We start from the raw sequence: 14192 nt of genomic DNA on the forward strand, positions 1-14192 counted from the left end.
ATTAGAACAACAATAATTTACAGACAGAATAACAATAATTTACAGACAGAATAACACCCAGAACTGACAGAGGATTTATCTGAATGGAAGTTGGACAGCCAAAAAGTTGAAGTAGACCCGTACATCCAGACTGGTAGGAGACGACGAGCCGAGCGGGCGCGGGTCAGCGGCATGCGGAGGTCAGGGAAAACTTGGCGCGAAATCCGCACGAAAGCCATCCGGCGTGCGAGAATGCAGCGGTGGTCCCTGAGTACACAAGCTGCGGCTGGCAGACCCAATGAGGTGGCGACTGTGGACCAGGGCAGAGCTCATAGCCCAGGATCCCAGAGAAGGGACTGAGATCCCAGGAGAACAGAACTACTGCCATTGTTCCCTCCCATCCCCGCTCCTGCCCCTGCCCACGCCCACACATATAACGTCACAATCTAGCGACTGGGGTGCCCAGCCCCAGTGAACACCTAAGGCTCCACCCCCCATCATAATAAGAGCGACCAGACTGGAAAAAAAAAAAGAAAAAAAAAGGAGAGACAGGGAGAGATATGTTTCCAACAGAAACAGATCAGTCCCCCAGGACTCATCCTTTTGAGCAACCAAGAAATAGCCAATCTATCAGATGCACAGTTCAAAACACTGGTGATCAGAAAGCTCATGGAATTGGTTGATTTTGGGCGCAATTTAATTGAAAAGATGCAGGTTACCATAAAAGAGATGAAGGAAGATACACAGAGAAGAGCCAATAGTGAAAGGAAGGAAACTGGGTCTCAAAACAATACAGTGGACCAGAGGAAGATAGAATCAACCAAGCAGGAAAGCATGAAGAAATAAGAATTCAAAAAAACGAGGAGAAGCTTAAGAGCATCCAGGACATCTTTAAATGTTCCAACATCCGAATTACAGGGGTACCAGAAGGGGAAGGGGAAAAGCAACAGATTGAAAATGTATTTGAACAAACAATAAAGGAGAACTTCCCCAATCTGGCAAAGGAAATAGTCTTCCAAGAAATCCAAGAAGCTCAGAGAGCCCCAAAGAAGTTGGACCCAAGAAGAAACACACCAAGGCACATCATAATTACATTAGCCAAGGTAAAAACGAAGGAGAGAATCCTAGAAGCAGCAAGAGATAAGGGGACAGTAACCTACAAAGGAGTTCCCATCAGACTGTCAGCTGATTTCTCCAAAGAGACCTTACAGGCAAGAAGCGACTAGAAAGAAATATTCCAAGTCATGAAAGACAAGGACCTACATCCCAGATTGCTCTATCCAGTAAAGCTTTCATTTAGAATGGAAGGGCAGATAAAGTGCTTCTCAGATAAGGTCAAGTTAAAGGAGTTCATCATCACCAAGCCCTTATTTTATGAAATGCTAAAGGGACTTATCTAAGAAAAGAAGATACAGAAAAAACATGTATAGTAAATGGACAGCAAACTCACAATTATTAACAACCACACCTAAAGCAAAACCAAAAGAAACTAAGTAAACAATTAGAACAGGAACAGAACCACAGAAATGGAGGTCACATGGAGGGTTAGCAACAGGGGGGGTGGGAGGAGGAGAGAGGGAGAAAAGGTATAGAGAATAAGTAGCATAGAATGTAGGTTGAAAATAGATAGGGGGAGGGCAAGAATAGTATGGGAAATGTAGAAGCTAAAGAACTCATAAGTATGACACATGGACATGAACTAAAGGGGGGGAATGTGGGTGGGAGAGAGGGTACAGGGTGAAGGGGAGAGAAGGGGGGAATGGGACAACTGTAATAGCATAATCAATAAAATATATTAAAAAAAGAGAGATAGAGAGAGAGAAATCTCCATACACAGCCACTGAGGAAAGGCCATGAGAAGAAAGATAGTGAAAAGGCTGCCATCTTCAAACCAGGAAGAAAGCTCTTACTAGAACACAAGCATGCTGGAGACCTGATCTCAGACTTCCAGCCTCCAGAATTGTGAGAAAATAAATATCTGTTGCTGAAGTCACCCAAGTCTATGGTATTTTGTTATGGCCCAAGCTAAGACCTTCCCCTTCTTTATTTCCTCTATAGCACTCATTCCTTACTAATGTGTCTGCTTCTATTATTCGGCTCCCCACTCAAATGCGAGCTCCATAAGGACATAGACTTGGTTCATTTTGTTCACTGCTATGCTTGAGATGTAGTTGGTGCTACATAAATACCTGGTGAATGAATTAAATGAAAATTCTTGTTATCTAGGCTGTTGTAAACTGATTTACAACTTGACCACAGGAAGCAATAATGAATCTAAAACACGGTGATTCTTAAAATGAAAGTCACAACCAAACACCGTGGCATCAAGATGGTTATTACATGTGACTACCCTGCTATAAGAATGCTGAAAATGAAAAAGAAGAAAAAATTAAAAGTTAATCTCCAGAATGAATCAGGGAGGGATTAGACACACAAGGAAAGACTTTTAAACTTGAGAGATTAATTTATATTAGGATTCTTTAAATTCAGTGTTTCTCTAAGAAGCTGAAATCAGTGTGATTACAGGACAACCTGCATCAGAATCATCTGTGTTTGTGTTATGTGTGCCTCCCTGTGTGTATCAGTGCGTTATTTGTATGTGCCTATGGGTGTCTGTGTGTGTATGTATGTGTCTTTGAGGAAGAGCTGGTTAACAGATTCTTAGGCCCAATCCCAGTCCTACTGAATGTGGCAGAATTTTAGGGGGTGAGGCTCAGGAATCTGTGTTAACATGCTCATTGCTATTAGAGAACCACCATTTTACATAGTAAGCTTCCATAGTGGAATTTTTAAAAAAGATTTTATTTATTTATTTTTAGAGAGAAGGGAAGGGAGGGAAAAAGAGAGGGAGAGAAACAGCTATATGTGGTTGCCCCTGGCGCATGCCCTACTGGGGACCTGGCCTGCAACCCAGGCATGTGTCCTGACTTGGAATTGAACCAATGACCCTTTGGTTCACAGGTCTGTGGTCAGTCCACTGAGCTAGAATCCACCAGCCAGGGCCCATAGTGGATTCTAAAGGTGTTTTAATTAGTCAGAATTTTAATTGGATTTCACTATTTTCCAGAACATAGCTGGAGAGACCACCTCTAGCATACTATGAGTGTCTCCTGTTAGTTTGCACTGTACTCAGACCTGGGGAATGGGGCAGGGAGGAAGCAGAGATTATTTATGCTCAAAAAGGCACAGCTGGACAATGATTATCCACTGGAAAGGGCAGGTCTGTGTGTAAGAGAAAGTGTGGGCTTGTAGGGAACCAGGAGAGGCTTGAGAGTCAGCTTCTGACTGCCCCCAAATTATCTTTGCCTATCTCCTAAGACACTGAGGGCAGTCTGGCAGTACATATAGATAGGAAGTATGGCATAGCAGACTCTGGAGTAGGACTGCATTTGAACCCTGGCTCTGTCACTTATTTGCAGTCTGATCCTGAGCAACTTTCTTAACCCCTCTGGGCCTTGGGAGTATAATTAGAAAATTCATGAAAGCAGTACTCCAGTACATAATAAGAGCCCCCACCAAACATGCAGCTATACTTTTTCCTTTCTAAAAGCAAGCTTCTGGCAACATGATTCAAAGCTTTGCATCTTGTTCTTAAAAGGCATTAACACTTTAAAGTCACAGGCCACAACATAAGGATAGATCAGTAGTTCATCTAAAAATATTCAATAGCTCTGGCTGGTGTGGCTCAGTGGATTGAGTGCTGGCCTGTGAACCAGAGGGTCACCAGTTTGATTCCCAGTCAGGGCACATGCCTGGGTTACAGGCCAGGTCCCCAGTATGGGGCATGTGAAAGGCAACCACACATTGATGTTTCTCTCACTGTCTCCTTCCCTTTCCCTTTCTCTAAAAATAAATAAATAAAATCTTTTAAAAAATTAAAACATTCAATAACTGTAGAGGATATATGTTTGGTTTCAGTTTGAGCAGATTCAATAGCTATTGAAATATTTTTTACTGAACTATGATGCAAAAGAACATTAATACTTATATCTGGTTCAGGATTTAGCAAATTAATGTGGTTTGTTTCTATTTGAGATTCATGATTCTATTTGGTTTATTCTCTGGGCAGAGCTTCCTCTGAAATTCCATCTTTTGCATTCTCAGCACTCCTACCCTCAAGCCTCCATGACTGCACGGCTCTCCTGCCAGATCTTGCCACTGCCTGATTAAGCTTCCTACACATTTAAAAAAAAACTAAGTCATTCATTTAATCAAAACCTTTCCATGGCTTCCCATGACCTTTAGGAAAATGGATCCAAATTCCTCAGCCTGCCATAATCTGACTCCAAAGTGTAGTCCACAGTTTAGCCAGGCTGGAATTCTGAGAAGGCTGAAAATGGCCACGTAGGGTGCTTATTCCAAACCTGTGTTCAGATTTCTCCCCATGCATGGAAGGTACCACCTTCTGTTCTCTGCCTATCCTAATCATTCCCACCACTCAAAGCTTCCATACTCACCTCACTAGTACCTCCTTCAAGTACTCCAGTGCCCATTCGTTAGCTTTTTCCCTGGGCTCCCATAGCCTCAGAGAATCTGTTTTCCCTAGTTAGGCACTTTGCATATGTCAATAATTCAGTTATTTATTTAACCCAATGTTCATTGAGAGTCTACTCAGTACTGAGTACTGTGCTGGGTACTGAAGCTACAACTAAGGCCAAGGTGGACATGATGTCTCTGTCTAAATTGTAACCTGGAGGGCATGGGTCATCTCTTACCTACATTTGTGTCTCCCTTACTGCCTACAGTGTTAGAGATGTTATAGGTCAGCAATAAATACTTGGTGAATGAATAACTGAGTTCAAAGACTGAGCATTTCATTGATCACGGATTGATTACGCAATATGGGCTCTCATCCCCATGCTCTCAACTTGCTGGGTGTGCCTGGAGAAACAGGAACAGATAACCTTTCTGTGTTTCAGACCCCATTTAATGAAGTAGGAGGCAACTGATCCTGGATAAGGCAGAAGGGCATGCTAAGGGCCTGGAACCTTTTGCCATCTCTTCATGGACATGTAGTGCTCTTTGCATTTCTCTCGCTGCATGTATTCTGTCTAACCACCCCTGCTTCCCACAATCTCCCTGGTAAATTGAGTTCCTTAAGGACAAAATTATGTTTTACTGATAGGTATTCTTCTAGAATAGTCCCTGGCACATGGTAGGAGCACAATAAAAGTTTGTCAAAGGAAAAATGAATGAAAATAACCTATGATCTTTCATTTTATTGCCAGCTGAAGCAGTTCATGAAGCACCTCCATTTCCTTTCATTTCCTTCAGGTTATACACTGAAAACCAGTGATATTGACTTGACCTCTCCAACGCTGAGTAAAGAACTCTGAAAGGCTGCTGCTAAGGAGCTGTGTCCTAGAAAAGGCTACCATCCTGTACAGGCTAAATGAAATAATCTGTGCTTGATATTAAAACCTCACTGCCCCTGACACCAGAGAAAGTCTGGATTTGAGGGGACAGTAGAAACTCTGTTTCCATAGCACTGTACAAATGTCTGCCTGATGTGTTTGTTCCCACTTTTTTTTTTCTTGGCCTCCTTTCCAGGAAATGGACTGGAGGAGCTGGCAATTGATTAAAAATAGGCTTTATGTGAGGAAAACAAATACACATTCAGCAAAATTAAAGTCTCTGAGCTTTAGAGTGCTTGTGGCTAGCTATATTTAGGCCTGGAGTTTAGGTCTCCTCATAGCTGGTTGAAAAAAACCTCGGGTCAAGATAAAACTTTTTCCTCCATTATAGGATCATCCCCTCTTAAGTCTCATGGCCTTGGGGATGGTTTCCTGATGAAAAGCTTAGTAAGTGCTTTTCTAGTGCCTTTCCCTTGCAATCTTAGCACAACAGACTTTGCAAAGGGTCTTGACTGCTGCTCAGGGCTGGTTACCAAGCATCAGATAGGTGAAAAACATTTCCAGGTTTCAAGATTTTTAAGAACAATATCCCTGTGAAGCCTGTTGTCACCTAGTCCCATAATTTATTTCACCATGCCTTTACTCGTGCCTGGTCCTGTGCTGGGGCCTAGGGATATAGATAAGATGAAGTCATGTTCACTGCCTTTAGGAAGCCCAGTGTTTAGTAGTTTCTCATAAAATTCCTTTAGATCCTTGAGGATAATCCTGGCATAACTTGCTTTAAGAAAGTTAGAAAGTCATTATGAAATTCAGATTGGCAGAGAGATAAACTGGGCTTGAGTATCCACTTTCAAAAAAATTCTCCTAAAGTCTCAGCTAAATGGAATTTAAAGTAGGATTTAGTTTATTCAAACCTTCATCAGAAACATGCCTAATTGCAAAGAGAAAGGTGTGTCTCCAAGGAATCACTTCTCAGCCTCCTCAGTTGGCTCCCCTCTCCTCAGATCTTAGGCCCCATTCTGGCCAGGTTCCAGCCCCTGCCCCAGGAGGCCATGCAGCCAGAAAGGAAAGGGGAGCAAGAAGAAGGGAAGGGGAAGGAAGAGGGACAAAGAGAGGGAAGGGTACAGCAGGGGAGGGAGGAGTAAGAAGAAACAAGAGGAAAGAAAGCAAAAGAACCCAATTCCCTCAGGACCTATTTTACATTCCTTTGATCATTTCTGGAAGGATGGGCTCAGGAAGTACAATTATAGCCAGCTCTCAATCACTGCTGCTAGGAAGGAAGTCCTTTACAAGTGTTAGTTATTATTATAACATGAATAATTGAACCTCCCAAATAATCCCCAAACCTCATTTGAGTCTTTAAGTTTCCTTTCCTCCGCCAAACCTTTTAACAAAATGAGACTGGTGCTAATGAGGAGGGTAAAGGGCTGATGTGGAGTTCCTCCCTTCTCCTCCCCGATTCCAGTCTGTCTGTGTCTAGTCTTAATCCTCAATCCAGAGAAACTGCCCCCATCAATACAGACAGTAGAGAGTGTGAGTGAGGAAGAGACTACACCCACCTGCCCCTCTGGATCTAGCTTCATTCAGCCCCTTTCTGCCAATTCCTCTCTCCCTCTCTCCCTCTCCTAACCATCAGAACTTCTGCACTGAGAGTCTCGCTGGAGTGTCCAACCTTTTGGAGTCTCTGGGCCACACTGGTACAAGAAGAGTTGTCTTGGGCCACACATTAAATACATTGTGACACATTATCACAAAAAAAATCTCATAATGTTTTAAGTAAATTTATGATTTTGTGTTGGTCCACCTGCATAGACATCCTGGACTGCATGCAGCCAACGGGCCACAGGTTGGGAACCCCTGGTAGAGAAATGTGCATGGGCAGGCATTGGCTGACACACCTCACAGGCTGGGCTATTCATTCATGCTGTGTATCTTTTGCTCATGCATTCCTGCTGATTCTACTTTCTAAAGTGCTCTAGAAAGTGTTCCTTGCTTTCTATTTTCTCCAAACCAACTTAATCCAGGCTCCATTCTATTTGGCCTAAACTCTTGCGTGACCTCCTAGCTGCCTCCTCTCTAAGCACTCAAATCCATCTTCCATGCTATACTTTTCAATGGCTTCCAATTGTCTACAGGGTCAAGTCCAAAAGCATTTCTATGGTCAAGGAGCTATCTATGATGTGATGTGTGACCACAACTCTGCTCTTACCTCCTACCCTCTTGTATAACTACACAATTCCCACAACTCCTGGGAATAGCCTCACCACTTCCACCCCCTTTTGGTTTGTTTCCTAACTCTCCAATTATCCTTTAAGTCTCAGCTCCCACATCAACTCTTGCTTGATATTGACCGCACACTAGCAACTCTTACTTTCAGTCATTAGGGTTGCCAGTGTCCTCAGTATATCCACTGATTCCCCACTACACTTATCACACTATATTGCTATATTGCAATTACTTGTTCACATATCTGTCTTCCCTACTAGTCTATGAATTCCTCAACAGTAGTCTCTGTATTCTTAGCTCCTAAATATGTTTTGAAAGAAATAATAAATAATGTTTTCACAATTGGTCAGCAGAGAGTCAGAATGGTTGTAGTAAATCTGGCACCAAGCCTGTTCTTGCCTCAGGGCCTTTGTACTTTGCTATTCCCTCTGCTTGAAACACTCTTTCTCCTCAGGTACCTACTTGGGTTGCCATCTTACATTACTCAGGTATCTGTACAAATGTCACCTCCTCAGAGGCTTTCCCTGGGTACTCCATCTAACCTAGCACACACATTGCCCTCCTGTCACTATCTATTTGACTTTCCTACTTCATTTATTTTTCCCAGAGCTTCAATCAACACTTGGCATGTTTTACAGGGCAGAGCACAAGTAGGTTTACAGTTGTGAGGACATGAAACACATAGTTTATTCTTCTATTATTATTTATTATTATATTATTTTCCATACAGACAAATGTAAACTTACTTTTGCCCTACCCTGTATATTTATATATTTATTGACTGTCTTCCTTAATAAAATATAATCTCCAAGAAGGCAAAGATTTTTCTTTTGTTTGCTGTTGAATCTCCAGTGTCAAGAATAGAGCCAGGTACAGAGAAAGTGGTCAATAGTGTCTTGTTCAGTATTGTTGAACTTGAACTCACACAGAACTGCATTTGAACCCTATCTCTACCATTTTCAAGTTCTGTGTGACCTTGAGCTAGCTGTCTGTTTCCTCTGAGCCTCACCCTTATCATCTGTAAAACAGGGATAATAATTATACACACATCATAAACAAGAATTAAATAAGATCAAATATTTGAAAGCACTTGGCATGCTGCCCAGTACAGAGAAAGCAGGTAGCACAAGTAAGCCAAAATCTGCTGACTGACCAGTGTCTTCCACTTCTCTGATCCCTATAGTGTGCCTTTTCCCCACCCTAGCCTTTCTATCATCCATTATGATGAAACCGTTATTAGTCCTGTGCCTGGGGGCTCTGCTCTTACTTGCCACAGTTGTAGAGGTCACAGCAGAAGCAGGTGTTGCCCCGGATTCGAGGTGTGCAGAATTCACGGTTGAGATGAGGGCAGTTCACCTGAGGGCACACAACAGTGAGGAAGATGAGCTGGCACTGCATGGGAAGCAGGACCCTCTGGGATTGGAAATGTGAGTTAGTGACAGATGGAGATGGCAAAGATGGCTGTGAGATGAACACACCAATGCATGGGAGGGATGGGGCTGGGCAGGGGCTGGCTGAATTGTGTATGAAGCAAGTCACTGTATAGCTGAGCTTGAATCCAGCCTCAGCCACAGTGCTCAGTGCCCCATCTCTGAAGGGTGGAGAAGGAGGGGAGGACAGGTGGATGGAAGGATGGACAGAAGAACAAATGGACAGTAGAAAATGAGGATACAAGGGGAAGGCAAATTGGGGTACAGGAAGAAAGGGCACCAGATGGGAAGGAAGACAGGGGCTGTCACATGCACTCTGAAGTACAATGGTACCTCTCTAGCTGCCTGGGTAAGGTTCCTCATAACCCTCGCAGAAGGAGAATTTTTGGTTGAGGAACTTATGACCTTATATAGGAAAAATAGGATTAGGGGGACCAGGGTTACCAGTGAACCTATGGAAGTCATTATTAATATTTTTACAGTCATCAAGTTAACACAAGAAAGTGATCACGATGAAATCAAGAGAAGAGCAATGACATTTTACACATCTTGAGTTAGCAAAAACTTTTAAAGATTAATTTCCATTTATCATATCTATTAGTAAGAAATTTTCCAGGCTCTTTCCCCCATATGGATACAATGAGTGCTTGTAAGTTTATTTTGTTGTGTTATAGAGAATATTCATAGTAAATGACCATTCTTTTCTATATTGGTTTTTTTTTTATCCAAATGCTCACAGCCTTTCTGGTAAACATACACATTTCTACTCATCCCTTGTCACCTGAGGATAATTAGAAAAATGGTAAGTTTATGATTGGGGAAATAAAAAGAGGCAAGAGGATGGTAGGGCCATTAAAAAACTATTTGCCCTGATGCCTTGCAAGTGGGGGTATCACACCATTCATGTTATATTTTATGTAAAATGACTTTCCTTGAAGTTGTACAATGCAGTGGCCATTTTATATCCATTCCCCTCTCTTTTTTCTAAATCAAAAATTAAAAATTTTTCTAACTATTGAGTGGGGCTGACTTTCAAGTTGAGGTTAACAGAGAACCAAATTGTCAAGGTTCCTAGAAGGACACAGTAGTGTTTCCTATGAAAATGATCTCTGGGTTGGGGGCTACTGTTGGTACTATTGTGTACTGAAATGAAAACTCTGTGAAAATGACCTGGAGTCATGCTTCACCTCACTGTCCACCACCTCCAGTCCTGCATGAAGGAACATGGACTACAAGGAGATCTGTGTGAGGCAGGAGAGAGAAACTTTTCTGTACCTACTCAAGGATTATCTGACTAGACTCTTGGGGGTGTCATGAGACGGGCCAGGCCAACAGTCCAGCCCTTCTCGGAGACTCTAAGAGAACCAGATCTCTCAACAACATCATTTGGCTTCCTGACCCCTCATGTGTGTGGGACTCAAACTCCATCTCCTTGTCTAGGCCTAGTGCCTTGGTGGGACTCTTGCTTTTCTTCCAGCTTTGGTACCTGAACCACAAACAACTGAACCATTAGGGAGGAACCCACCCTGTGGCCTCTATACTCTCATCTGTACCTCTTGGAATCAAAGCCACACACTAAGAAGCTGCCTGAGGGGTCAGAGGGGCACTCTATGGCCAGAGAACAAAGTGAACCTGATTAGGCCTCATGAGGCTCCAACCTATGACCATGGCCTCATTAGGACTATGCTCTGATCCACTGAGCAAATCAACTACAGATACTTAGCAGCCAGCTTTAGGTCCCTGGAAAGGAGTAGAAGAAAGAGGTTTTAGGCAGAACAGAAGACTTTCCCGAAAGGCAAGACAAATAGCCTCATTCTGGCTCACCTCCTCAGCTTCCTTCTGGGATGTCTTAGGAACATAGTGGCATCGGTTAGCGTAGAGTGGTTTCAGATCCTGGAAAAGAAAACACCAAACCAAAGGTGTTTTGGCTTTGGAAAATGAAGCAGCAAGTGCTCTGATCAGTAATAATAAATTTGAACACACACATACACCAGAGCAGGCAGTGGGTTAGGTTAATTTCTGAAAGCATCTAGGAAGCCTGAGAATGTGAGGATCAGATAAAAATGTTCTAATAACTGTGTTGCATTGGACCACTTAGTTAATGGGACATTAGGAAATTGATTGAGAAATGGGTTTCTGAAAATTTCCTCTCTGGTTTCCTTTCATTTCTAGTCTTTGTCTTCTTGGAAAGAGTCCCCATGGAATGAGATTCAAAACTCCAGATTACTGCAACATCACACTCCAAAAAGGGGGTGGGGGCAGCTCTAACAGTGAGGTCTCATTATCACCTGAAGACAGAACCAAGGTTGGCAGACAGGTCAGCAGTCACAAGACCACAGCTTTTCCAAAAGGAAAAGCTGAGGAAGTAAGCCTCAGGGGGACGGGCAGTTACTGTGATTTTAACTCAACTGAACTATGAACCATTTTCACTCAATTACATTTAGATAAAGACAGTGAACTCCAAAAATACTGCTAATGCCTAGAAAACTAACATGGGACTCAAGGACAGTTAATTTACTCCATTGTTTTGGCCAGCGTCCTGGTAAAGGAGTTCTCAGGCATGGGGTGCTGAGGGGTGAAGCTTGGCATAGAACAGATAGACACAATCCAATGCTGCCTGGGAGCCTGCAGGCAAGGGATGTTGTGCACTTTCAAGGTGACACTAAACATTCCTTGAGTGGGACCTGGCTTGGCCCAAAAGCAGGTTGGGACTGGACAACTAGTTTATGCAAATTGACCTTAGAGGTTTGGCCAAAGCACACTGGCAGAGGGAGTTCACCAATTGCTCCTTGTCCTGTCCTGACTTCTTTCACTATTTCCAATAATCCTGGTGTTTGCCTTTTCCCACACATGTGATTTAGCATCTCTTGTTCCTGCCACCCAAGTGCCTCCTGCCTCCTGGCTTCCCATCCCATCAAGGACCTAGGACTTTCCATCAGCTGCTTGTACACAAACCTCCTGGCTGCATAATGTTCTAAAAGTACATTGTCCTGTTGCCTTAGCCTGGGGTCAGGCTGGAAAGGAATGAGAGTTTTCATGTTCACACCTGGCAGGGTTTATTTTCCATGTGTGGGTAATGGCAGAAGTCATTATTGTCCCGCGGAAGGGGAGGCTTGATGTGCTGGTCACAGCCCTCCTGACCTCCTGGTTCTGCAAAAGGGATTCAGCCACCAACTGCCCTAAATGAAAATAGACATGTGTGATGGTTGCTCATTTGGTGCTTCTAGCTGTTATTCTGCATTGAGACCCCAGAAGAGGAACAAGCTCATGCAATTAAGAGGTAAGAAAAAGTCACTCACAAGGGCTTGACAACTTTTTTTAATCTGAAGCGCTACCAACCCTAGAGTGAAGGGATGTAAACAGCAATTGCTTTATGGTGAGTGTCTACTCTGTGCCAAGCCTTCTTAGGGCATGTTCATACCCATGACTTCATATTGTCCTCATACTTAGCCTGAAAGTTAGTTTATGATTATATCTATTTGGAAGAGAAACTGTGGCACAAAAAGATAAAGTGACTTTTCCATCTAATTAATGACTATATTATGGGGAGAGATAAGGAAGGAAATAGACAAGGGAGAGAAAAAAGAAACATTTAGAGGAGTTTGTAGGAAGGTAGGTCTTGAGAAGTACACATGCTCCCAAGCCAAAACACGGGGCAACAGGACATTAAAGGGCCTTGAAAACAGGAAAAGCTGGTTCTAACACACCCAAGCAGTTCTAAGGTCAAAATGTGCCTTAACTTGCCAATAGATATCATCATAGATTAATAAAGCCCCCTTCCTCAAAACTTTCTGGGTGTCAGTGAGGACTGGCAAATGTCTTAGGACAGGTACAGTGGATGCACAAAAGTTCTCTTAAAGATTCATCCAGCCGTATCCCAAACCCCTGAGTCAAGTGCACTACTTCAGGCCACTAACTGTAGGAAGTGCACAGGGCCTGGAGACAGAGGCAGGTAGGGGTATTTAGAGGAAACCTCTAGTAAATATAATTTGGATTCCCCCCACCATTGCCTTTGACTGAGGCCAGTAATAAAAAAAAAAACATTGAGTTTCAGGGAAATGCAAATCAAACCCACAATCAGATACCACTTCATACCCACTAACTCACTAGAATGGCTGGAATTAAAAAATCAGATAATACCAAGAGTTGTCAAAGATGTGGAGAAACTGGAACACTTGGACACCTCCAGTAGGAATGTAAAATGACACAGCCACTTTGGGAAACTGTCTGGTAGTTCATCAAAGGTTAAACATAGTTATCACATGACTGAACAATTCCATTCTTAGATATACATATATATATCTCCAAGGAAAATGAAAACATGTTCATATAGAAATTGTACACGAATGTTTACAATAACATTATTCATAATAGTCAAAAGATAGAAACAACCTAAATGTCCACCATCTGGACAAAGAAATGTGGTATGTCCACACAATGGAATATTATTGGGCCATAAAAAGAAATGAAGTACTAGTGCATAGGACTAGGGGGAATAGGTAGATGGGGAGGCAATAGCTAAAAGTTATGGGTTTCTTTTGGGGATGATGAAAATCTTCTAAAATTGATATGGTGACAGTTTGCACATTACTGTGAAGATATAAGTGCCACTGAATTGTACACTTCAAATGGGTGAATTATATGGGATGTGAACCATATCTCAATAAAAATGTTTTAAAAATTAGAAGAGGAGGAGGAAAATGGGGGAAGTCATTTTAGCTCATGATGCCATCAAAATCTGTTGTAGGCTTCTTGGCCATAAGACCTATGTTGCCATGGAGACTGCCTCAGAGTGAATACTGCTTGTCAAATGGGGATAATAATGCCTGTCCTACATACCTCATAGGATTGCTGTGGGTCTCAAATGAGATAATAAATGTGAAGGCATAATGAAAAGCTAAATGTACTACACAAAAACAAGGCATTACTGTTTGCAAGATGGCTTCTGTTGAATACAAAATAGCATGCATGCTATGATTGACTACAACCATGCTACAAAAATAGGTATGTGCTCTGAGGATAGTATGCAAAAATCATAAGAATTTATATATTAAGGTAGTCAGGTTGTGGATGTTATAAATTCCTGGTGTGTCCTTTGCCTTTTTAAGAAGAAAAAGATGAACAAGATGCCTGCTCTCATCTAAAATCAGAAGGGGTGGGTCTAATGTAAGGGCCTACATTTATATTCCTGGTCCTAAAAGAA

General features: G+C 42.4%; 1 protein-coding gene across 3 annotated transcripts in view; it reads right to left on the reverse strand.

The window, feature by feature from the left end:
- TMEM255A (transmembrane protein 255A) overlaps positions 1 to 14192 on the reverse strand; it is a 52068-nt gene that overhangs the window by 18011 nt on the left and 19865 nt on the right. Inside the window, exons 5-7 of one of the 3 annotated variants that reach the window (XM_028522721.1) lie at positions 10814 to 10882; positions 9323 to 9394; positions 8827 to 8915 (exon numbers count right to left, since the gene is read on the reverse strand). In XM_028522721.1, coding sequence (XP_028378522.1) covers positions 8827 to 8915; positions 9323 to 9394; positions 10814 to 10882 — 230 coding nt within the window. The remainder of the gene's footprint in view (positions 1 to 8826; positions 8916 to 9322; positions 9395 to 10813; positions 10883 to 14192) is intronic. The other 2 variants (XM_028522722.2, XM_028522723.2) reach the window with 2 other exon arrangements.

The sequence above is a fragment of the Phyllostomus discolor genome, chromosome X (assembly GCF_004126475.2).
Source record: "Phyllostomus discolor isolate MPI-MPIP mPhyDis1 chromosome X, mPhyDis1.pri.v3, whole genome shotgun sequence".
NCBI classification, from domain to species: Eukaryota; Metazoa; Chordata; class Mammalia; order Chiroptera; family Phyllostomidae; genus Phyllostomus; species Phyllostomus discolor.